General features: G+C 31.6%; 1 protein-coding gene across 1 annotated transcript; it reads right to left on the bottom strand.

Moving 5' to 3' along the window:
- Positions 1–3,096: 3,096 nt before the first annotated feature.
- LOC134697055 (brain tumor protein-like) lies at positions 3,097–23,517 on the bottom strand. The gene is made up of 3 exons (XM_063559073.1): positions 23,351–23,517; positions 13,477–15,186; positions 3,097–12,975 (listed from the first exon to the last, which is right to left on the bottom strand). The coding sequence occupies exons 2-3, from the start codon at positions 15,146–15,148 to the stop codon at positions 12,380–12,382; spliced, it is 2,268 nt and encodes a 755-aa protein (XP_063415143.1). The 5' UTR covers positions 15,149–15,186; positions 23,351–23,517; the 3' UTR covers positions 3,097–12,379.
- Positions 23,518–24,129: the final 612 nt, after the last annotated feature.

Here is a 24,129-nt window from a genome sequence, read left to right as displayed (position 1 = left end):
AGTTTCGGTCCCAACAGTTTAGGAATTAGGGGCCAAAAAGGGACCAAAATAAGCATTTTTCTTGGTTTTCGCACCATAGCGTTAGTATAAGTAAATAGAAATCTATGAAATTTAAACACAAGGTTTATGACTATTAAAGGAAGGTTGGTATTGATTTTGGGAGTTTTGGTCCCAACAGTTAAGGAAAAAGGGGCCCAAAGGGTCCAAAATTAAATTTTGTTTGATTTCATCAAAATTAAATAATTGGGGTTCTTTAATATGCCGAATCTAACTGTGTATGTAGATTCTTAATTTTTGGTCCCGTTTTCAAATTGGTCTACATTAAGGTCCAAAGGGTCCAAAATTAAACTTAGTTTGATTTTAACAAAAATTGAAACCTTTGGGTTCTTTGATATGTTGAATCTAAAAATGTACTTAGATTTTTGATTATTGGCCCAGTTTTCAAGTTGGCCCAAATCGAGGTCCAAAATTAAACATTGTTTGATTTCATCAAAAATTGAATAATTGGGGTTCTTTGATATGCCAAATCTAACTGTGTATGTAGATTCTTAATTTTTGGTCCAGTTTTAAAATTGGTCTAAATTAAAGTGCAAAGGGTCCAAAATTAAACTAAGTTTGATTTTAACAAAAATTAAATTCTTGGGCCTCTTTGATATGCTGAATCTAAACATGTACTTAGATTTTTGATTATGGGCCCAGTTTTCAAGTTGGTCCAAATCAGGATCTAAAATTATTATATTAAGTATTGTGGAATAGCAAGTCTTTTCAATTGCACAGTATTGTGCAATGGCAAGAAATATCTAATTTCACAATATTGTGAAATAGCAAATTTTTTTTTAATTAAGAGTTATCTTTCTTTGTCCAGTATAGTAAGCAAGAAATATCTGCAAGATTTTTTTTTAATTGGAGTTATCTTTCTTTGTCCAGAATCAACTTAAATCTTTGTTATATACAATATACAATGTATATTCACTTTTTACGGCCAACTGATAAATTTAAATAATCTTTACCATTCAGTGATAACAAGCAGTTTTTTTACATCTTAATATTTTATGATGTATTTAAATGAGTAGTAATTGTTGCAAACTCCATTAGAATATTTTAATTGAAATTAGTTTTGGAATAAGGGTGGTTCATTTTTCTCATTTGAAATTTCATAAATAAAAAGAAAATTTCTTCAAACATTTTTTTGAGAGGATTAATATTCAACAGCATAGTGAATTGCTCTAAGAGAAAACAAAAATTTTAAGTTCATTTGAATACATTCATTCTGTGTCAGAAACCTATGCTGTGTCAACTATTTAATCACAATCCAAATTTAGAGCGGAATCCAGCTTGAATGTTGTGTCCATACTTGCCCCAACCGTTCAGGGTTCAACCTCTGCGGTCGTATAAAGCTACGCCCTGCGGAGCATCTGGTTTGTATTACCCTCAGTCAGCACTATTGTTTAAAGCTGCATGAGGTTAGGGTTAGGGTTAAGTTAAGTCTGAGGGTCCATCATCAGCTGTTTACCAAGATTCAAGATTAAAACTTTTTTTGTGGGTTCATTGTTATTTGTTGGATACCTATTTTCCTTTGTTTAGTGGGGAAAGGTGAACCACGAAATCCATTGTTCAACAAAATGCATATTTTTAATAGGTTTTGAGTACAAAACCACTAAATCAAATATCCACGATTATACAAGATTACAGCAATCCACAAAAATTTATACCCACGAAAAATCAATGAATCCACAGTATTTGTATCTTTTTAAACATAAATGACAATGCCTACAATGCCACTCTAGAAGGATAGTTTTGTAAATCCTATTTCTTTTAATATTTAAGAACCAGAAAGGAGAACTTTACATTGACCAATAAACCATGAAAATGAGATCAATATATGATACATACCAGACTGACATGTACAATCATTCTCTGCTATAAATGTATAGTTGACCTTTTGATTATATTTGACAAGAGGACAAAACTACAGAAACTAAGAATTGAACAATGAACATTGAAAGTCAAGGTCAGATGAACCCTGCAAAAGACATGTAGCATGATGATATACACCTTGCAATCATCTATAGGAAAACTGACAATCTTGATCAATGAAGATGGAAGATGAGGCTCCCACACAAGCAGGATCCAACTTACTGAAATTAAACAAGTTTTCAGTCAGCAGCATTAACATTCAAATACCTTCTGCCAGATTGCATGCTTGTCTTGATTAGCATCCTCACTAGTTCTGATAAGCACTCACACATTTCACCTCATCAGTTGAGCTGTTGCCAAATATGAAGTCTTTCTGTTAAGTATTACAGGACAAAACTTTGGTTGGATGATTGGACAAGATCTTACATGTAGGCAGTTAGGGTCCAAAAAATAGAGCATCCTTGCTTTGCTTGAATTTAATTCTGAAACACTCCTATACCTGATGTTCAATAGGTGTTCTACGTTGATTTGGTTCATAAGTGTTTCTCACTTTTTATATGGATATTACCATTGGTTTTCCCATTTGAATGGTTTTACATCAGTTATTTTGTGCCCCTTATCACTTAAGGCTCTGTGTGAAGACTGCACTTTGATCTATAATGATTTACTTTTACAAATTGTGACTAAGATAACAAAAGTTGTCTCATTGGCACTCATACCACATCTTTTTATACCAACTTTCTTTTTGGAAATTGATGAACAAACAGGTTTTTGTATATGACACAGGATTCTTTAGAAGTAAAAACATGGTTCAAGTCTGTATTTGGTTTCTCCTTGTTGAATTGCTTACATAGACATCGTTTAAACAATGGTCCATATTTGTCTCATTGGCAATCACACCTCATCTTTTTTTTATAATGGTATACTGTAAATTCAGAAATTATTGCTTGCATTTATTATTGTGATTTAGTCATTTAAGACTTAAATGCGATTTTAATTTTTATGATTTTGAGAAAAAACCTGTTTAATTCATTTAGAATATTTCAAAATGGGAGTTTAAATCATTGTCTCTACAACTAACGCATTTGTCACAATAATTTCTGAATTGACAGTGATTGATGATGATCTTTTAAAACTGGTTGAAGTAAATAAATGGGTATAAAAAAGACACAAGACACATTGAAGCAAACAAAATACTTTATTGAATACCATTCAGTTTTACACTCATAACAAAACTTGTGATTAAAAATTGTACATTCTGTTACATCAAAGTAATATAAAAAGAGATCAATCTTCAACAATACACAAAGCTATTGCATCCTGGGTAAATTACAGGGCTGCACAAAATGCATAATTGGGACCTTATTGGATGAAATTCCAGCTGGTTTTTCCCTTTAATTTAAACCTAGAACTTATGTCTTTCATTACAAAATTCAGTATTAAGAAATGAAATCATACAAAAACGTTTAATATTAAGATTCAAGGCTACTATTGCAATAACATGAGGGTTTGTTCTTCCAACTACAATGAATGCTCCACTTACTGACAAAGTGGCTTTTTGATGGGAGACAACTCTTTGTAATTAGATAAACAGTTCCCTATTTAGATGAAATATGTTTTAATTTTTTAATACTTATTTCTATTGTCTACCGTTTGATTCCTAACAGAAATGAGAATGATGTTTGAACAAGGATTAACAAGATGGTGAACACTTTATTCTAACAACAATCCCCTACAACAATATGAGAGCACCGTTTTAATTTATATGATGTGAACTGGAATGTGTTCTGAAATGCAACATTATAACCCAAGAAAAAACTTTTAAAATACATTTTCAGAAGAGAAAAGAATGCCTATGTTATTATAAGATAATATATTTCTCATGGGTGAAAGAACTTTTATAGAATAAGAAAATAATGTACTCATTTTAAAAGTTTGTTAACAATTGCATATGACCAAAATAAGAAAAACTGTCAGATTATCTTTAATCTTTCACCCATGGATGGTCCAGTAAACATTTTAAACGACCTTTGTTACAATTTTCTGTATTATTTTTTTTACTTTCTAGGTTACTTAATTTAATTTTTTTACACTCCTATTTTGATAGAATTATGATAAGTAGGTAATGAAATAATGACTTTGGTTCGATAATTTGACGATAAAAATTAACAATAACAACTGTTGCTATGGTAATGATATCAACAACTGTTCCTATGGTAACTGAAAACAACTGTTGCATAGTTTGAAAAAAATTTCACAACTTTACTCTTGCATCAAAAAAGGGGGCATACAAAAACTATATAATGGACGGCTAAACAAAGGTTTAAAGACAAAATAAAACATCCTTTAATGTGGTTGAAATACTGGCCAATCATTGAAGCCTCTATACTGTTTGGTCTCATTTCGTTTATAATGTCAATATTTTCATAAGGGTTAACATTTATCCAGATAAAAAAAATTGCAAAAAGTAAACAGGTCTACAAGACTCGTACTCTGCATTACAAATTATGACATTTAATAACTTGAAAATGACTTTGTTTCATATGACACTTATGAATATACTAGTTTGTCATCAAATTATATCGAGTTCAATTTGTTCATATTTGATCTTTGAGTTAAACTGGCAGAATTGACCAAAAGAATCTAATATGTACAAGTCAAAGATAACAAGCTGAAAATCTGTTGAACAGCATTCAAATTCCATTTAAGGTCCACATGCATTTAGGCTTGGATAATGCATTGATCTGTGTTGCTAGGCAACATATGTGTAATTACACAATATTTCTCCTGGCATTTTGCCAAACATAAAGAACAAAATCATTGTTGCTATTTACCAAAACACACGTTACAGCATGAATAAAATCTTAAATCTTATTAAGACCAAAAAAAACTATTTAATACCAAAAATTTCATTGTTAAGGAATAAAATCAAAATAGGAAAAGATTACACCATGTCAACCTGCAGTAGGCAAGGTTTATATAAAACTAAATAAATAAATAAATTAAATAACATGTAAATAATAATTTAAATAAAACTTAACAAGGTGAAGTGGGCATCACTATAAAGGGTCTATATACTCGTTTGAGCTGATCAATTAGATCCATTAGCTGAGCTCCTGAGTTATGGGTCTTGATCCAAATATAGGACTAAAATCATGTGACCAGTTAAAATACAGAGAGACTTGTCTGAACTTGCTTAAATCATTTCCTAATTTTAAACTTCAAAATGTTCACTTTCTTTTTACTCTATATTCACATTTTAAATTGTTATTAGTTATTTTAAACTAAATTTTTTTTCACATTACAAATTTCTTATATTACAATGCATGTTCAAACAAATCTAAGTCTCTGTAGGTGATAAATAAATTACCATGGTAACCAGGCTAAATCCTTAACAACAAAATTGATGCACAGATTTTCAGTGATGTTCAAGTATCATTCATTTCAGGCTTTGACCTTTTGACCTTAAGTCTGCTGTGAGAAACTATTGTATTATAAGACGGAGGAGAGGAGACACAATCATATCACAAACATAATGAATGAAGTCACGATTTTTTAATACAAGAGTGTTTTGATCGACAGAATGGTGGGATTTGTTTATACAATCATTCAATAAAGCCTTCAGTATATAATTTATACTCATAACACAACATAACACACACCAAAAATCTAAATGCTACTTAACAAAAAAATAATCAAAAAAACCTGGATACCAAACTTAACATTGCATTAAACAACGATGATTAGATGAAGCTATGATATAAATGTTATATATGATGAAAAATAGATGTTATTGATGCCTTTCACTGAACAAATTAACTTTACAAGCAAATCACTCTACAATTCAAAATTCTTCTACTGTAAAAGCTTTAATTCACACTTTCTTTCATTTAAGTTACGAAACGTTCAAAATTTTAAATAATATTTGATTTCCAGTAAAAAGCAACAACAAGATTACAACCAATAGTTTAAATGGTTCAACAAAATGAGTATTTTCTCAACAAATGATTATGTTGATAAAAATTATTATAATAAATCTACATGTTATATCTATATATGTAATATATATCTAACTATCGAGTAACCAAGGAAACAAGGAGAGATGAAACACTACAAAAACATTCTTAACATTTTATTTAGTAGAAAACCTACAAATTACCACTTTTTATAAAGGGTATTCTGTTTAACCATGTTAACCTTCACTTGTCTTTTAAATGGAGCAACTTTTGGCATCTTTGATTGATTGGTAAATTTAATGCATATAGGCTGACTGAATTACCATTATCCAAACAAGTTCAAAAACTAGGTCATTTCATTTCTGTAAAATGATGAAAGGTATAGAAAAACTGAAGGGGTGAACCCCTATACCTGTATTTTATAAGTATTCCAACAATTTTATCTTTCTGTGCCATTTTTTAAATCAACACAAAGAAAATATGTTATAAACTGATCATTAAAAATATTTGTACATTTCCAAATTTCTTCATCAGATTACTTTTATTCTATTCATTTTATATTTTTTTTATTCCTGGATTTTAGTTCTTTAAATTCTTGAAAGGTTTAAAATACATATGCCAAATATTTGATTTCAAAGCAAAACCCCTTTCAATAATAATTTGTATGAAACATCTTAATTGTTTCCTTTTAGGATCTTTAAAGATCACATTCAGTTTATAACACATTTACTTCTAATAATACAACCTTATTAAGTTCCAAGGTAGGACCATGCAACCTAACTGCCATTTTTTTTTAAACAATAACTTTCCACAAGATAAATATTTTAGAAAAAATTGACAGCAATTACAGCAATCAAATTTTAGTCGATTTTGTAAAAAATAATTTATTCTTCATTATCTTGTATAAATACCTAAAAATTCAAATTTCATTAATTTTTATTTTATTCTCTAGAAATATTGTTTACCTAAAAATGTCAAATTAAAAAAGTTCATGTTTTTTTTCTAATATAAAGATAAGAAAAAAAGTTGTATTACAATTTGAGCTGAAAAAGATTTCAATATGAACTTTAAAAAAAAATTTGTATTACAATATTTTCCCAAAAAATTACAAAATTTTAAATCTTTCTTCACAAAACATTTGAAAATGCTCTAACAAAATGTAGAAATATGTCTGATTCAAACTATCATTACTGCAAAACATAATTTTGTCAATATTTTTTTTACTAGAAAAAGTATAGAACTGAATTTTTATAAAATGTTTCCTAGCAACGGATAATGGAATGAGGCAACAACAAAAAACAACACAACGTAATAACAATTAGCACTGACACTAAAACGTTCTACCTAAATATATAAGTATATCAAATTTTCGACATTTTTCTCATACAAAAAAATCGCACATTACATTCCATTTCTTTACAAACGTTTTTTTTATACTTTTGTATGTCTTTTTTTTTGGCAAGTATGGAAAAATGTCAGATTTAACAAAGAAAGGCCCCTTATGTTAACAGCAATAAAAAAAGGTAATTTTAGCAGATCAAATAGCAACATATATATATGGTCAACAATCTAACTTGAAAAAAATATCAGAAAAAAACACATTTCCCTTGAAAAATATATAGGATATACATTAAATTTGTACCTTATCAAGCATGAACTCAAACTCTATAGCCTGACCAATCAAAAACAATCTTCGGACTGGTAAAAAATATTAACAACAGTTTATTAACGAAATTTTTGTAGGTTTTATCAACCATTTTCATATCAAAACATGTAACTAGAAACTGCACCAATGTTTATTCAACAAGCTTAAACAACACCCACAACAGGACTCAGCCATTTTTTCTTTACCAAACTTAAACGATATGCTAGGACAGATGTTTACACAATCAACCATGTTATTAACAGTAACCATGGTAACCTAAGCCTGTATACATCAAATAATTTTAACAATTAACAGTCACTTGATTATGATATGGATTTTAATGTAACACAAGAGAAACACTTTAGATATAGTGTACCTTATTTGTAGCGGAAGATACTATTCCTAAAGTTAAAATATGGGACTAACAAGGAAAAAATCAGAGTGAATATTGCTTTATAATTGCTTCTTCCGTATAATGATTTTTCTTAACTTTTTTGAAATAACAAAAATAAAATAACCTGAAGTAAAAAATATACTGGTCATCAAATTCACACACAAATCACAGACAATCTTTACCCTATTTATCCCATTAAGTCATCCTGTAACCTTGGCAACAGGCATTTTCCTGTTTAAAAACTGATGTTTAGCATCAATTACCGATCCAGTAATTAAATTTCTCATTTTAATTTCATGACCCTCTTCTCAAAATAAAATGTATCATTTTCTTTTAATAAGAAGAGTTCTTATCAAGGGAGACAATTATCATACATTTATACAGGGGAGACAACTAATGGGACAATTAAGATAACATATATACAATGAATAAATGGCTATACTACAGTAATGTATAACAACAGCAATGAAGAAGATTTGACAAGAAAGTGGACACTTTTATAACCATTCACCATAACACTCCAAAATAAATAAACAAAAAACAAACCAAACATTAAAAAATGGCACTTGTCTATTGTACAATTAACTCCATGGAAACATCTCCACAACTACAATTAACTTCATGGAAACATCTCCATAACTACCTCAACTAGTTCAATACAGACTATTGTGTATGGACTAGTGGTTAAATAATCTTGTAACCATGGTATGCATATAGCATAAATGTTCAAATAAGGATCTGAATAGCATTACTTTTTTGTTTTTATAAATTTTTTGTTTTAATGCTAAATCTAAGGGAGCACCTCAACTGATCCTTTGTGAAGTTTCTAGTTAAGGATCATAATTGTCATTTCTGGAGACCTGCAACCATAAAGTCTACATAGTTGTTAACTTCCTAAGTTGGACTTGACACAAATTACAGATTTTTTTTCTATTCTTAAAGAATAACCCTTCTAATTTATTCATGCACTTCTGTGCTAAGATGCAACAAGATGTACAGGTATAACATTGGGAAGTACAGATTATATAAAAAGTTTATAGCAGATCGTTCTTGTCAGAAACATAAGATGAGACAACTCTTACAAGAAAACATGGAATTCATATATATATATTAACAACAAACATCTACTGACATTCTCCATGGAAACATCTTAACGACCGTATCCATGGAAACATCCATTGATAAATAAAGCAATGAATAATATAATTGTAATAACAACTGGCAAAATAAATTATAACAACAAAAAAATAACTGAGGCAATTATTTAAATCTCTGATTATGAGTGACTCCTCACTTCATTGGTCGATCTCCTAATGAAAGGTGTGGTGGCTTATTAATGGGAATGTTCATACACTATTTTTCTCTGGAAACAAAACATCAATTTATCTAGCTTTAATATGGACACTGATTCTCGTATATCCTCTTTTAACTTTTTATTAAGGTGGAAAGTTTAATCTTAACTCTCAAAATTTATTTTTCTCCAAAGTGATCTACTTTACAAGGCTTGTGTAAATTTGAATTCTGTATTTTGATAAAAAATATTACCATTAAGCTTTTGAAGTCTCTGTTCTGTTTAGAATTTCAGTAAATTAAGCTTCTCAGTTTCAAATTGATTTTGAAGAAATCAACAAGCTCTAAGCTAAAATGCTTTTCTTTTTGTTTGGTTATAAAACATTAGTTTGAACATATAACTATTTTTTTCAAAAAGGGAGAATCCAGAAACCAAACTTGTGAAACCCTTTGGTAAATTATTTTGAGACAATTCCAGAGATAAATTTGCTGAAGTCTACAATGAAAATGATAGGATGGTTTGAGCACCAGCCGAATGATGCAAACAAGTGCATGTAAGTCACTGGTTACATAACAAAAAACAGTCAAAATAGCACAATTATAACGAATAACAACAGCAGAGTGGTTCCACTTTTTTGACGAAAAATTTCCGTTGTAAAATATTAAGGCTTTCTCATATGTATTATTTTGTAGTGTTTTTGGGAAAACATCAACCGTTACTGAGAAGACATAAGTTTTAAAGGATACCAATTTCAACAAAAAAATCCAACACCTACCCTAAACATGCCAGCTGTATTTACAAAGCATATCTAACCTTTCTTCCCTTATTCATAACATTCCCTCAATTCAAGTTGTTACCCAATCAAATTTAATTTTACTGATGTAATCCACAGAATGGTTGTCAACTGTGGCTGGAGCTTCTAATTTGGCTTTAATTGTTGAATTGTAATCTGGTAAAACTGGTACCCATTTAATACAAACGAATTCACAGCAATGAACTGTAACTTAGATAAAACAGTTCAATGTACAACCAGTATTCATTTTCCATGGCCAAAATATGAAATTTATCTTGTTGGATATTTCTTCTCAGAACATAAGGCAAATGTTTAAAATATAAATGAATTTTGAAAATTTTCCAAAAATGAATTTCAGTCTATTTATGGATATATATTTTTTAACAACTTTATGAAATCTGTTCTTCCAAATCCCCATGGAAACATGAATATAGATTTGTAGGAAGACACCATGGTAACACACAACCCCTATCAACAATAACAGCTAACTTATAGAAAAATATTTCACGCCCTGAACACAATTCATTATGAGCAACAACCGACAACAGGAATTTCTCTTGCTAAATGAGATACATTAATTTTAAATATCTATAAACTTGTGATCCTTAAAGACTTATCCATTTTTTAAACATTTTATGTAACAATTTTTTAACCTCATTTGTAACTGCAAGAAAAATTCCCACGTCTCATGATCAGCCTTAATCATATTACAATTATAAACACGTTAAAAAATCTAACGCTATTATACCATTTCTGGCATGTAACATGGCTAAACACTGATTATATAGCACAAAGCATTTTTTTTGTATTTTCTTTTTTTGTTTTTTGTTTCAAAGACAACAATAGACTATATGGCATGCATGTTTGTTTCCCAGTGTATATCAAATATACACTTATATAATAACAGGACTATCAATACAAAAAACGTTAAAAAATTATCTTAGAAAATTATCAAAATTTGTACAAAAACACCGACTTTGTCCACTTAATAATAATAATGCCAGCAACCTATATAATGAAAACATCTTGTTTGTACATTTAATCGTCTCAAATTGAGTATTTGTCTCAAGGCTTATCTTTTAAAGAGACTGTCATTCATTTTAAGTTTCATTCATTTTTCATTTTACAAATTTTAAAATTACAATTAAGAACTTGCTAACAAAATATGGTACAATACCCATTGCACAAATTCACAAATAAATTAAAGCTATTAAAAACGTGCTTGTTCCAGCACATGATGAAATAAAACAAATAAATTGTGTGGCAGTCATTCAACATGTGCAATGTTTTAACAACTTCAGATTCCTAATGTATAAAATGAAGTACCGTTTTAAACCACAGAAATTTACTAAATTGCATCAAAAAATTCAGATCATGCTAAAAATTAGATTCTAAACATTACCTTCACAATTAATATGGTTTCTACAATTTCTAGTAAATATGGGTAGAAACTTTTATTTGACCTTCACCTATATTCATATCTGTGAATTGTCTACTTAAAAATAAGCAGATTTTGTACCTTTTTCTTTTAAAATGTAATTGTTTGCAATTAATACTATTTTTTAATGACTTTTGATCAGTAATGTTTACTTTGAGGTAGCTTCAAAGGGGAGTAACTCCTTTGAACAAGTAAATAATCTATATGAACATAAATTATAATATCTTGAAAACACCAACAATTAACTAAAGGAAAATATTAAACAAAATAATAATTATAGTAACCATGGTAACCAAACAGATATATATAAAATAACACAAAATATCTAAATTGTCAACACCATGCAAATAATTTGATAACATACAAAAATTACAAAGCGGGCAAATTAAATTTATGAATGCCACAACAAAAAACACGGCTATCACATAAATATAGCACAAGAATGACTTCTGCTACAAAGAAATTCATGCCATCAAAATACGGTTCTAATTTCATATATATAATTACCAGTTTGATCGACAGGCATTTGTACTGAAATACTGATCTTTTAACAGTAAAAAAATCACATGCATTAGAAAAAATAGCCACTTAGGCAAATCATACAAAAATTGACATGCATCAGATATGCTCATTACATTAATGTCTTTTGCCAATATGGCTGTCATCTTTTTTTCTTGTAAAATTTGACAAACAAAAAATATCTCAATGATTATGACTAGTTCATAATTGGCTAGTAAAAAAAACAACAACATACTGTATTCTCTGTGTACAGAAATCCAGTGTCCTGAATTGTTAGTATAATTAAACAGATCTGCTTTGACATCTTGACCTTCACTTTCTCTTTAACTGGATACTATTGGTAAACATTGCTGCTCAATGCCAGTAATAGTCAGATATCCGCGTCAGTCCAATGAACACTTCAAACAAAATGGCTTCCTTCATGAATCAAATCCCTAATCCTGGAATCTGAGCGTATCTATAAATATACAAGCGGTAATCCTTGCTGGCCAGAACTACCGATCCATCATCCATCAGGGACACGTCAAAACACTGGGCATGCTTAACCTTGCTCTCCAATGCGTTTATTAACTGTCCGTCCTGGGTGAAGATTGTGAGATTAAAATTGTTATGATTATCTGCTACCAGAATCTCGCCAGCGCTGTTGATTCCTACTCCTATTGGGTAATTGGTTATACCCTCACCACCAACTTGACGAAGATAGGCACCTTGATAGTTGAAAACTTTAACACAGTGAGCTCTGTTGTCACTAATGAAGATCTCTTCTTTGTCATTCACGACAACGCCATTTGGAAACTCAAGGTGTTTAGAACATCCAAACTTGTGAATGACATTTCCAAACTGGTCGAAAATGATAACTCGCATGACTTTACATTCTACGATAATGATTCTGCCTTTGTTGTCAACGGTAACCCCTCTTGGATGTTGAAGAATATTGGCTCCAAATTTACGTACAAACTGTCCATATTGGTTGTATATCTGTATCTGATGGGTTGGACTTCTTTCAGTAACAATGATATCACCTGAAATGGCAGAAATAATTTGATAAACCAGAACCAATATTGTTCGAAAAGCCAAAATAGAGCAGTATAAGAAATGTTTTATATATTCAGGATCTTTAGAATGGAATAACATACCAATATCCCGAAAAAATCAACCTCATTCACAAAAGATTTTAAAAAGAAATTCTTGTTGGAACATTTAAGAAGCTGTGTAATTTTGTATGCATAATTTTCAAACATTTACTCAAACTTACATATTAAATATACCGGTACATGTATTATTTAGGAAATTTGAATGATGCTAACACTATATAAAATTGTAATTTTTATCTGTTTTGAAAATTGAATATTTCATAACAATTTTGTATTTCATTTTTTCATATATAACTGAGTGATTTTTTTATATTTTGTAATTGTTTGTTATATTTCATTGTATTTCCATGAGGGCCAGGGTAAGATTAGTTTTGTAGCCAACTGTGTAACCCTCTTTAAATAAAGAATTATTATTATTATTATTAATACCTGATGACTTGACGACAGAAACTCGATTTGGGTAAAGTAACTGTCCATCTCTCTTGCCACACTCTCCAAACTGGAACTTAAATCTGCCTTCTTTGTCAAATATCTGAATTCTATGATTATTTGTGTCAGCGACAATGATGTCATTCTGTGCGTTTACAGCAACACCGCTTGGTTCGGTGAATTGTCCTTCCATCACTCCAAATTCACCAAACTTACAATGATAAATCATCTTTTGACGTTTGATCTGAGATTTTGGTGGATAGAGTCCGCTCAAATTAAGTTTAGTTGTCAAGTCAAACAAAGGATCGGCACTAGTTGAGAATACATCAATTCCATTCTGAAAGATGTCAAGTCCATTGGACCATTTCTCATACATATTGGTATCATTTGCTGGGAAAACCAAACTATTCTGAGAACCAAACTCCTTGTTCAATGGTGGAGCTTCAAAGATGTTATGACCATTGGTGAGAGGTGGTGAAGTGGACACGAGTCCATTAGGCCTTGCGATTGGTTGAGGTTTCTGTACGGGTCCATTCATATCACCATTGCCTTCACGGATGTAGCCAAAGGTATTACGTACTCCGGCAGTAATGGCCTGGAAATTAGACACAAACTCAATATCTATGTACGACTGGTTGTTCAGATCTGGACAGAAGTTGAACATGTTGTGGAATCGTTGTTCAACAAGGTTCTTGAACAGAAGGGCTTCTGTAACACTGGCATACTTTAAAATCTTCTCTAAGAATTCACAACCAAGATACAACCGATCTATGTTGTCCTGTATTTTGGTTGCCAGGCCACTAATGGCCACTTGTTTTGTGTTGTATGCTTGATCTAACTCTTTCAATGACTCCTGTTTTCTCTCTTCTAACATGGCTCTGTAGAAGTTGTATGTATCGTTGATATCATTCTGTGCTTTGTGATACTGCACTTGAAGACGGCTTGAGAGATGTTCGATTCCTTTTGCTGACATGCGTAGCTCGTTGGCTTTAAGTTTGGCATCATTGTTAATATGCTGCATCATCTCTAGTTGTTTTTCACCGATATCCATAATAAACTGACAGTCATGTCCCCGACCGTGATCGAACACGGTACATTCTTTACAGATGGGTTGCTGACATGTTTTACAGAAGAATTTGAGGACATCAGTTTTGTGTCTGGGACAGTATATTGATTTCTCAGTCTTATCCTCTTTGTTTCCCTGCAACTCACTTAAACTGGCCACACGATGTCCCTCAAAGCAGTGCATGAACTGATGTGCCATCACACAGTTAGCACAGAGAAAGTTGGCACAATCAAAACATCTAGCCACAGCATTTGTATCTTTACTTTTACAGCCTGTACAATGTAAGGCACTCGTATCTAATGCATTTGTTTCAAGGAGATTGCTGACAGCATAATCAGGTAGGAGTCCAGTTAAACCTTGACCTCCCAGGTACGTATCTTGTTGACATTCTGGACATGTGATTTTATCTGCTACTTCTTGTGTTTTCTCGAGACATGGTTGACAGAATGTATGAAAACATGTAAGTACTTTAGGTATGGTATATGTTTCATGACAAATTGAACATCTTGTGTTGGGTCCTGCGTTTTCCATCTCACTATCAGAGGAGTTTGAGGTTGTAGATGCTGTAGTGACAGTATCACTCTGTGAGGGAGTTGGAGAAGCCATAATGAATTTTATTTTCTTTCTAAGTTTTCTTCAGTTTACTGCAAATAAAAAGAAAAATATATTATTAACACTTGAAATATCTTCCCTCTACCTGACACAGATCAAAAGTACCACACTAATAAAGAATACAACAAAAATAACAAAAATAAAATATGTGTATGTCTAATTTACTTAACCTCTTCAGCATCCTTTTTTTTGGTTTATTTGAAATCAGGATTTCACGGAAGTCAGATCTTTAGAATCATAACATTTTTTCCTGGAATATTAGAAATAATAAAGTGTTCCCCTTTTAAGTAGCATATATATATGTCATTCTTGTAATACTGAAATTAATCCTTCCATGCCTTTAATTATCATTTTATAGAAACATGTACTGTGGATTCCTTATTATTCATTGGATACCAACTTTCTGGGATTTTGTGGCTATGGGTGAAACATGAAATAAAATGTTCCAATGAAAGTCAAATTTTCAAAGGGCTTGAATGCAGCAGATATCAACAAAATCAACGATCCACAAACATAAGTTTTTCTCAATTCACGAAAATATTGAAACTAATCAAAATAAACGAGTCCACAGTACATGTAATAAAATCTGTTATATCAGAGAATATTACACTGTGCATGTTTTCAATTGCAATCCTGGAATTTGCAAGAGGGAAAAGATCTTATTTTTTAATATATATCTTACATTTATAATATCATGAATATATGGTCTGTTTAATAATAACTTGGAATTACACTAGGTTGCGCATGTTTTTTTAAGCCTGCAGCACAATTGTTCAATTGAAATGGTCCAATATTTAGGGAAGTGTGTGCAATACTGGGACTCCAGGGTGCATTATGATTAGAAAAGAAAGGACCCACCCCTACCCCTGCTTTAATTAATGATTTAAGCTTAATTAGTGTTTTCATGTACAGGTCATAAAAATGTTTATAAATAGTTTTAAATAAATAGTTTAATTTCTCTTACGCTCAAAATGTTTATTATCAAGTCTTATAATTTTTTTGATTTTGTTTAAGCTAATATCATAATGCAATTGAATGTAATTCAATCAAATTTTACTCATTGTATTGGTCAAATTGAGGTAACATTACATACCTCAATTATGATTTAAGCCAATGACACTGGACAACAACACTCTTTAGAAGTTAATTCTTTGAGGTATACAAATGTATAAATTGGGTAAATATCCCAAGTAAAGCAGCTTATTTTGGTTTCTCAGTATTTGTAATTCAGCAGAAAATTACAATGGAAGTTATTTATTCCAGTAAAACAAACACCTGCCTTAACTGAGGACAGCTGTCATGCAGCACTATAAATCCTACTCCTGATCCAGACAAAGAGAAAAGAACAATACATATTCCACCTTCTTAAATTTTCCTTGTTTTTAATAAATTAACAAAGCACCTGTCCCGATATGTTAACACCCCAACCAGGTCTATGTTCTTTTTTTTTAATTGCTTCTTCTAATATAATATCTATCCTTTACTTATAAATATGTACAATTGCTGTATTGGCCTTAAGTACAACTATATTATATAATCAAGGTAAAATCACTTGAATTTCAATTGTTCCTGTTTAAACATATTAATTTGTCCACTAAAATTATATGAAGTGTGAAAGTTAGCAGTTTTATGATTAAACATTTCTAACCTTTTTAACGTTAACTAGCATTATGACTCAATTTCTCTTTGTGCTATTTTCAGGAGAAATGTGTGAGTCATGATTCTTTGTTTAGAACTCTCTGATTCACTAACAGCATCAAGACATAGTTAGCTAAAGATTTTTTTATCAAGTGACAATGTTTATGAATAATTACAATGTTCTCATTTATCAATAATTAATATTATTAGGAAAGTTGGCTGATCATGATTGTTGAACAAAGACCACAGAATGAAAGATGCAGGACAAATTACAAACAGGTGTTGAGGGGAAAGATGGTGTATCAATACACTAAATCCTTACACACACTTGACATGAGGGGAAAGATGGTTTATCAATACACTAAATCCTTACACACACTTGACATAAGGGGAAAGATGGTGTATCAATACACTTTATCCTTACACACACTTGACATAAGGGGAAAGATGGTGTATCAATACACTAAATCCTTACACACACTTGACATAAGGGGAAAGATGGTGTATCAATACACTAAATCCTTACACACACTTGACATAAGGGGAAAGATGGTTTATCAATACACTAAATCCTTACACACACTTGACATAAGGGGAAAGATGGTGTATCAATACACTAAATCCTTACACACACTTGACATGAGGGGAAAGATGGTTTACCAATACACTAAATCCTTACACACACTTGACATAAGGGGAAAGATGGTTTATCAATACACTAAATCCTTACACACACTTGACATAAGGGGAAAGATGGTGTATCAATACACTTTATCCTTACACACACTTGACATAAGGGGAAAGATGGTGTATCAATACACTAAATCCTTACACACACTTGACATGAGGGGAAAGATGGTTTACCAATACACTAAATCCTTACACACACTTGACATAAGGGGAAAGATGGTTTATCAATACACTAAATCCTTACGCACACTTGACATAAGGGGAAAGATGGTGTACCAATACACAAAATCCTTACACACACTTGACATAAGGGGAAAGATGGTTTATCAATACACTAAATCCTTACACACACTTGACATAAGGGGAAAGATGGTTTATCAATACACTAAATCCTTACACACACTTGACATAAGGGGAAAGATGGTGTATCAATACACTTTATCCTTACACACACTTGACATAAGGGGAAAGATGGTTTATCAATACACTAAATCCTTACACACACTTGACATAAGGGGAAAGATGGTTTATCAATACACTAAATCCTTACACACACTTGACATAAGGGGAAAGATGGTTTATCAATACACTAAATCCTTACACACACTTGACATAAGGGGAAAGATGGTTTATCAATACACTAAATCTTACACACACTTGACATTACTATAAGTGTTTTGATTACTATTCTTCATCTCAAAACCATACACAACCCTTTTACATGAGGTCAAATTTAACAGATTACTATTCTTCATCTCAAAACCATTCACAACCCTTTTACATGAGGTCAAATTTAAGCTTACAAATCCTTTTCATTTTGTTCATATCTTTTTATTTAGATAATAAAAAATGTACCTTTATAACATAATGGGAAAAAGATGAATTAATTCAGCCACAAAACCTATCTACCCAGGTATAATAAGGTATTTTCTCTGCACCCGACTTAGAGGAAATAAAATGGGGTATAATCTCTGCACCAGACTTAGTGAAAATAAAATGGGTATAATCTCTGCACCAGACTTAGTGAAAATAAAATGGGGTATACTCTCTGCACCAGACTTAGTGAAAATAAAATGGGTATAATCTCTGCACCAGACTTAGTGAAAATAAAATGGGTATAATCTCTGCACCCGACTTAGAGGAAATAAAATGGGTATAATCTCTGCACCAGACTTAGTTAAAATAAAATGGGTATAATCTCTGCACCAGACTTAGTTAAAATAAAATGGGGTATACTCTCTGCACCAGACTTAGTGAAAATAAAATGGGGTATACTCTCTGCACCAGACTTAGTGAAAATAAAATGGGGTATACATACTCTCTGCACCAGACTTAGTGAAAATAAAATGGAGTATACTCTCTGCACCAGACTTAGTGAAAATAAAATGGGGTATAATCTCTGCACCAGACTCAGTGAAAATACAAAACAAATATTTGAAGAAATTGTCTGTTTAAGTTTTGAAATCTGAAATGAGAATGCATCTTAATGTATAAAAACATTCCCTTGAAATACCTTTAACCTGGGACATTTAAATGCATTATTCTGACTAACTTAGCAAAATACTTTTTCCTTTTGCCCCTGAAACCTGCAGGTTGCCATGCTATATTCCAGACGTTCCGTATCAAAAGAGGTATCTGGCATTTCTTCTGTACTTCTTGTATTATTATTCAATCTTAACATTGACAACAATAACAGTAGATAGTAACCTTAATTGATAAGACACACCAACAATTCGCTGAAGGCACATCGTTTACAAAATGTTCAAACAAGCCAAAGACAACAAAAAAATTTGCTAAGGACAGTTAAACACCTTTTTCGAGACAAATACTAAATTCATACAAAGGCTTTTGGGTATATCAATTGAAATAATAGCAAGCTTACTTTAAAGATTATAATTAGAGAAAAAGTCTTGTCAGAACTTGCCAAATTTCACAAATATAAAGTTGTTTATAAAAATTATATCATGAATGATGGTTAATTACGTTTTTATACCGCATGTGGATGTATTACCATAGGAAAACGCCTGAGACGTCCCAAGAGTATATAGGTGGTGCTCCTATCAATGGCGGGAACACTAAACTATACACATGGTGACACGATACACAATCGTAAATCCCTTTAACGTTATCTAAATGTTTCAAAACAGAGTGGAAAATATTGTGCCACATCGCCCACATTTGTCACTTTTATGCACCATTTCTGGTTGAAAAGTGCATGTCCTTCCCAATCACTGCTTTGGGATCAAACATTGGAACTCTTAAAATTTTCCCTTACAAAAGAGTCATGATTTCCTAACAAGGGAATATGGGATTTTCCTCAAAATAAGATAAATCTATAATTTTTTTTAAATCTGTGTGAATTTTATATTAATTTCATCCAAGACAGATACATGTGATTGTAACTAACTGTGTTTACCCTCTTTAAATAAAGAATTTATTATTATTATTATTATTATTATTATTACATGTAGCTCTATTTATGTCTGTTGTAGTCCGAAATAACTCTGACGTCCAATGGCTGTTTTGCCGGACAAGCCGCTGGGGCCATGGGCATGATGGGACTGTCATGGAATAGAAGTTCCTTCATAATATAAGTTCCAAAAGGAAAATATATTCAGGAATATTATTTCCACAGGAATAAATATTGCAGTTTATGTTCCTAATGGAATAAATGGAATAGAATATTTGTTCCAACAGGAATAGATATTATGACAATGTTTATAACAAAGTTTCCATTGGAACTTCTGTTAGGAGGAACAAATATATGTTGACATGGAATAGGAGTTCCTTCATAATGTAAGTTCCAAAAGGAAAATATATTCCAACAGCACCCCAACTTGTCTGGCAAGACAGCCTTTCAACGGCAGATTAATCGCAGCCTGTCTGTTGCAACAATGATCGGGGATGGTTCTAACAAGTACTAATGTGATCATGGTCATCTAAAGAAAGATCTTTATTTTTGTCTTCTAGAACAGGCTTTATAGGTAAAAGGAAATACATAATAAATACATGCAACTGTGTGTTTAATAACTACTTGTCCTCGACATTGATCTTACACAAATTTGTGCCGTCATCCTGATTTTTAACCCCATATCCCTCAACGGTTTAAGCCATATACCCCTCCACCCCCCTAACCCAATCCAAACCATCCCTTTCTGGTAAGGAAACTTGTAGCATAATTTCAGAGAGATCCATACACCGTTCCACAAGTTATTGTCTGGAAACTAGAAAAATGCTTTTTTGGGTCCCAATTCCTAAACTGTTAATAGGATCATGACACCCATAATCAAACCCAACCTTCATTTTATGGTTATATGCCTTGTGTTTAAATTTCATATATAATTTTATTTACTTATACTTGAGTTATTATCTGGAAACAATCCATTTTCGGACTACAATGCAACAACGTGATACCAATACATGCTGGCAAAAAAAAATTGCGGTCATATAAAAAATGACGAAAATAGAACACCACATGTTTTGTGGTAATAAAGCATTGTGTATAAGTTTCACAACATTTGGTTATGGCAAACTACAATTATAGAATGGAAACCAAATTTCGAGATGTATTGAATTTAATAAATACGGTGGAATGTGTAAATGGGATATAGATGATGTCCCTGCTTGCAAACAACTGAGTTTTGTGGAATAAAGCATTGTGTATAAGTTTTACTACATTTGGTTGATGCAAACTTAAGTAAGAGAAAGGAAAAGAAAAATTAAAACAGACATTGTCCTAAGTCAGAAACCTAATGTTCAGTGGTTGACGTTTGTATTAAAAGGGGTAATCAAATTTTGTTTATAGATTCAACCTAGTTTTCCTGTTTGAACAGTTTTACACTGGTATTTTATGGGGCATTACTAGCTTGTTGTTCGGTGTGAACCAAGGCTATGTGTTGAATTCCATACTTTTTACCTAAAATGATTTACTTTTACAAATTGTGACTTGGATGAAGAGTTGTCTCATCGGCACTGATACATCTTTTTATATCTACTGCATCACTCTAGAATGGTAAAAGGGACATCACCAAAATTCAAACTGGATATGTGTATAGTGATTATAACCATGGACTTTGTGTATATGTTTCATAGTTTACTTGAGGCAAACATAAGTTTGTGAACCGAATTAAATATCCAGAATCAATAATTCAAAATCAAAATTTATTCCATTTGTCATCTCCACATGGTAAAAGTGACTACCGCCAAAATTCAAACTTGTCTGTTTTTATGTTGTACTTTTATACCACTGTCCCAGGTTAGGGGAGGGTAAGGAACTTGGGATCCTGCTTACATGTTTAACCCTGTCATATTCTGTATGTATGTCCCTGTACCAAGTCAGGAGGCTGTAATTCAGTGGTTGTCATTTATGTACAAATGTACATACAATACATAATTATTTTTGTTCATTTTTTGTACATTAATTAGGCCGTAAGTTTTCTCGTTTGAATTTTTTTAACAATTTGACAATTCCACATTGGCAACCATACCACATGTTCTTACGTATATTGATCTGTGTTTTGTGGTAATAAGCATTACCACTGTGTTACCATTGTGTATAACTTTAGTTGTAGAATGAAATCCTTAAATTAGCAATTGCAAAGGAGCACAACTCTAAAACAGTGTAAGTGACGCCACAAGAAGTCAAACTTTATCTGTTTTTTTTTGTGGTAATAAGTATTATGTATAAGTATTCATTTCATCAATCCCCGATATTATTGATAACAACCATTTATAAAGAACTTCTGCAAACTAGCTAATATAAATGAAGCATAGTGTTTAATTTTTACTTTTTCTTTCTAAGTTACTGTTAGTCCTGACAATTGTTATACCCTAACGACCTAATCACAATATTCACATTATTTAATCACTTGAGATTATGTCGCCTACAAAATGTGTTTTCCCCTAAATCTACTTACCAACAATGTAATTAATATCAACCATTTATGTTTTCCATAACTAATAGCCATGAAAATACATTCAAACCATAAATCTGTATTACTATCCTTTTACTATTTCCCCAGTTATAGTATTAAGTTTTCCTTGATGACTGATGCTGGTCATTGTTTATTGTTTATTAGAGACAGGAAGCACTACGTTCTATATTTAACCTAGTTTGTTGTGACAAAGGAACCCACCCTTTAACATTGTACTAATTGACTGTAAGAGCCAATTTAAATATAGTAAACAGATAGTTATGAAATGCCCTGGTGAACAATAACCTAGAATATGGGGGTTGTTGTTTGGACGGTTACTGACCATTTGGGTGGATCAATGACTCATCTTGTTGAATCAGCTGATTAATCATTTTTATGATTAGTGTTTATAACTCTAAAGAAATCTTTCTTAGATTGTCAACATTCACAACTTGGTTTTGATAGTGTTTCAAGAATGAAACAATAGATAAACTTTCATGATCTTTTGTTCTAAATTAAATTACGACCTTAAATGTATGACAATAGTCGGTATAAACATCCAGTGACACACTTGTCTCGACCAATCAAATGTCTCAAAACAGATGAACTCTGCTCGGTCATGTCTAAAACTTGTTAATTTTAAAAATAAATTTCTGCAAGACAACAAAGAAAACCTAGACAAAAATATAGAAAATTGTACTAAAGCTTCTTGTTATTCCTCTGCAACATTTCAGATCAAGAAACAGTACCAGATCTAAGAATAAATACATGTTTTCACCTAATATCATTGTTTCTTCACATAACAAAAACGCCATGTTTTGAAAACGCACAATGGACCCGGTGAAACTTACATTCCTCATGGGAAATCGACAACAGTGTTGACAGAAAACTTTTTAAATATTGACAAAATAAGTCACAAAGTATCGAAAAAGGCCTCTATTTAATTCATACTTACATGTAATCTATGTTTCTGAACTGTGTTTGATGGGAAGACATGTGCGCTTCAGTGTCCCGCCATGACAAATAAAGATTACTTGCCTCGATATGGAAATGAATATGAGATTGAATTAATTACGATCAATGCGCCCTCTACTAACACAACGAGCACCTTGCTGACGTGAAGTAACTTGACCAGTGATCACTTTGTTTCCTCGGGAGGACCTTTAATATAATTTCGAGCGAAAATCAGTAACAAGTCCTTGCAAATTTTTAGTGATTTGTTTTATATAATCGTGAAATCTATTCTTTTATGTAACTTATTTAAATCTGATTGATTGATTGATATGTTTGCTGTAATATTTTCAAATGATCTCAAATCAGCAACCGAAATAAAATTTTGATAACCCCCTATGTCAGTTTATTTTGTATTCGTATTAAATTATTGGTTTCTCTGGAATGGATCCATGGACACTAAATCCTAAGTGAAAGCCTGACCAAACCGTCTGTTGGGACCAATTTCATGAATTTATAATTATACTCTTTACCGGATTTGTTATCACATATATAAGCAACACGACGGGTGCCACATATGGAGCAGGATCTGCTTACCCTTTCGGAGCACCTGCACCTGCCTGGAATCACCCCTAGTTTTTGGTGGGGTTCGTGTTGTTTATTCTTTAGTTTTCTTTGTTGTGTCATGTGTACTGTTAGTCTTTTTTTCATTTTTAGCCATGGCGTTGTCAGTTTATTTTAGATTTATGAGTTTGACTGTCCATTTGGTATATTTCTTCCCTC

This window comes from Mytilus trossulus, chromosome 14 (assembly GCF_036588685.1).
Source record: "Mytilus trossulus isolate FHL-02 chromosome 14, PNRI_Mtr1.1.1.hap1, whole genome shotgun sequence".
In the NCBI taxonomy this organism is placed as follows: Eukaryota; Metazoa; Mollusca; class Bivalvia; order Mytilida; family Mytilidae; genus Mytilus; species Mytilus trossulus.
Note: the sequence above shows the minus strand (reverse complement) of the source record. Positions and strands in the feature narration are given on the sequence as shown.

What these genes read in the sequence shown, in the direction of transcription:
- LOC134697055 (XM_063559073.1), bottom strand. Translation starts at nt 15,148, where the DNA reads ATGGCTTCTCCAACTCCCTCACAGAGTGATACTGTCACTACAGCATCT. An exon ending in TTCTGTCGTCAAGTCATCAG is followed by an intron (nt 12,976 to 13,476) that starts GTATTAATAATA and finishes CTGCCATTTCAG; the next exon opens with GTGATATCATTGTTACTGAA.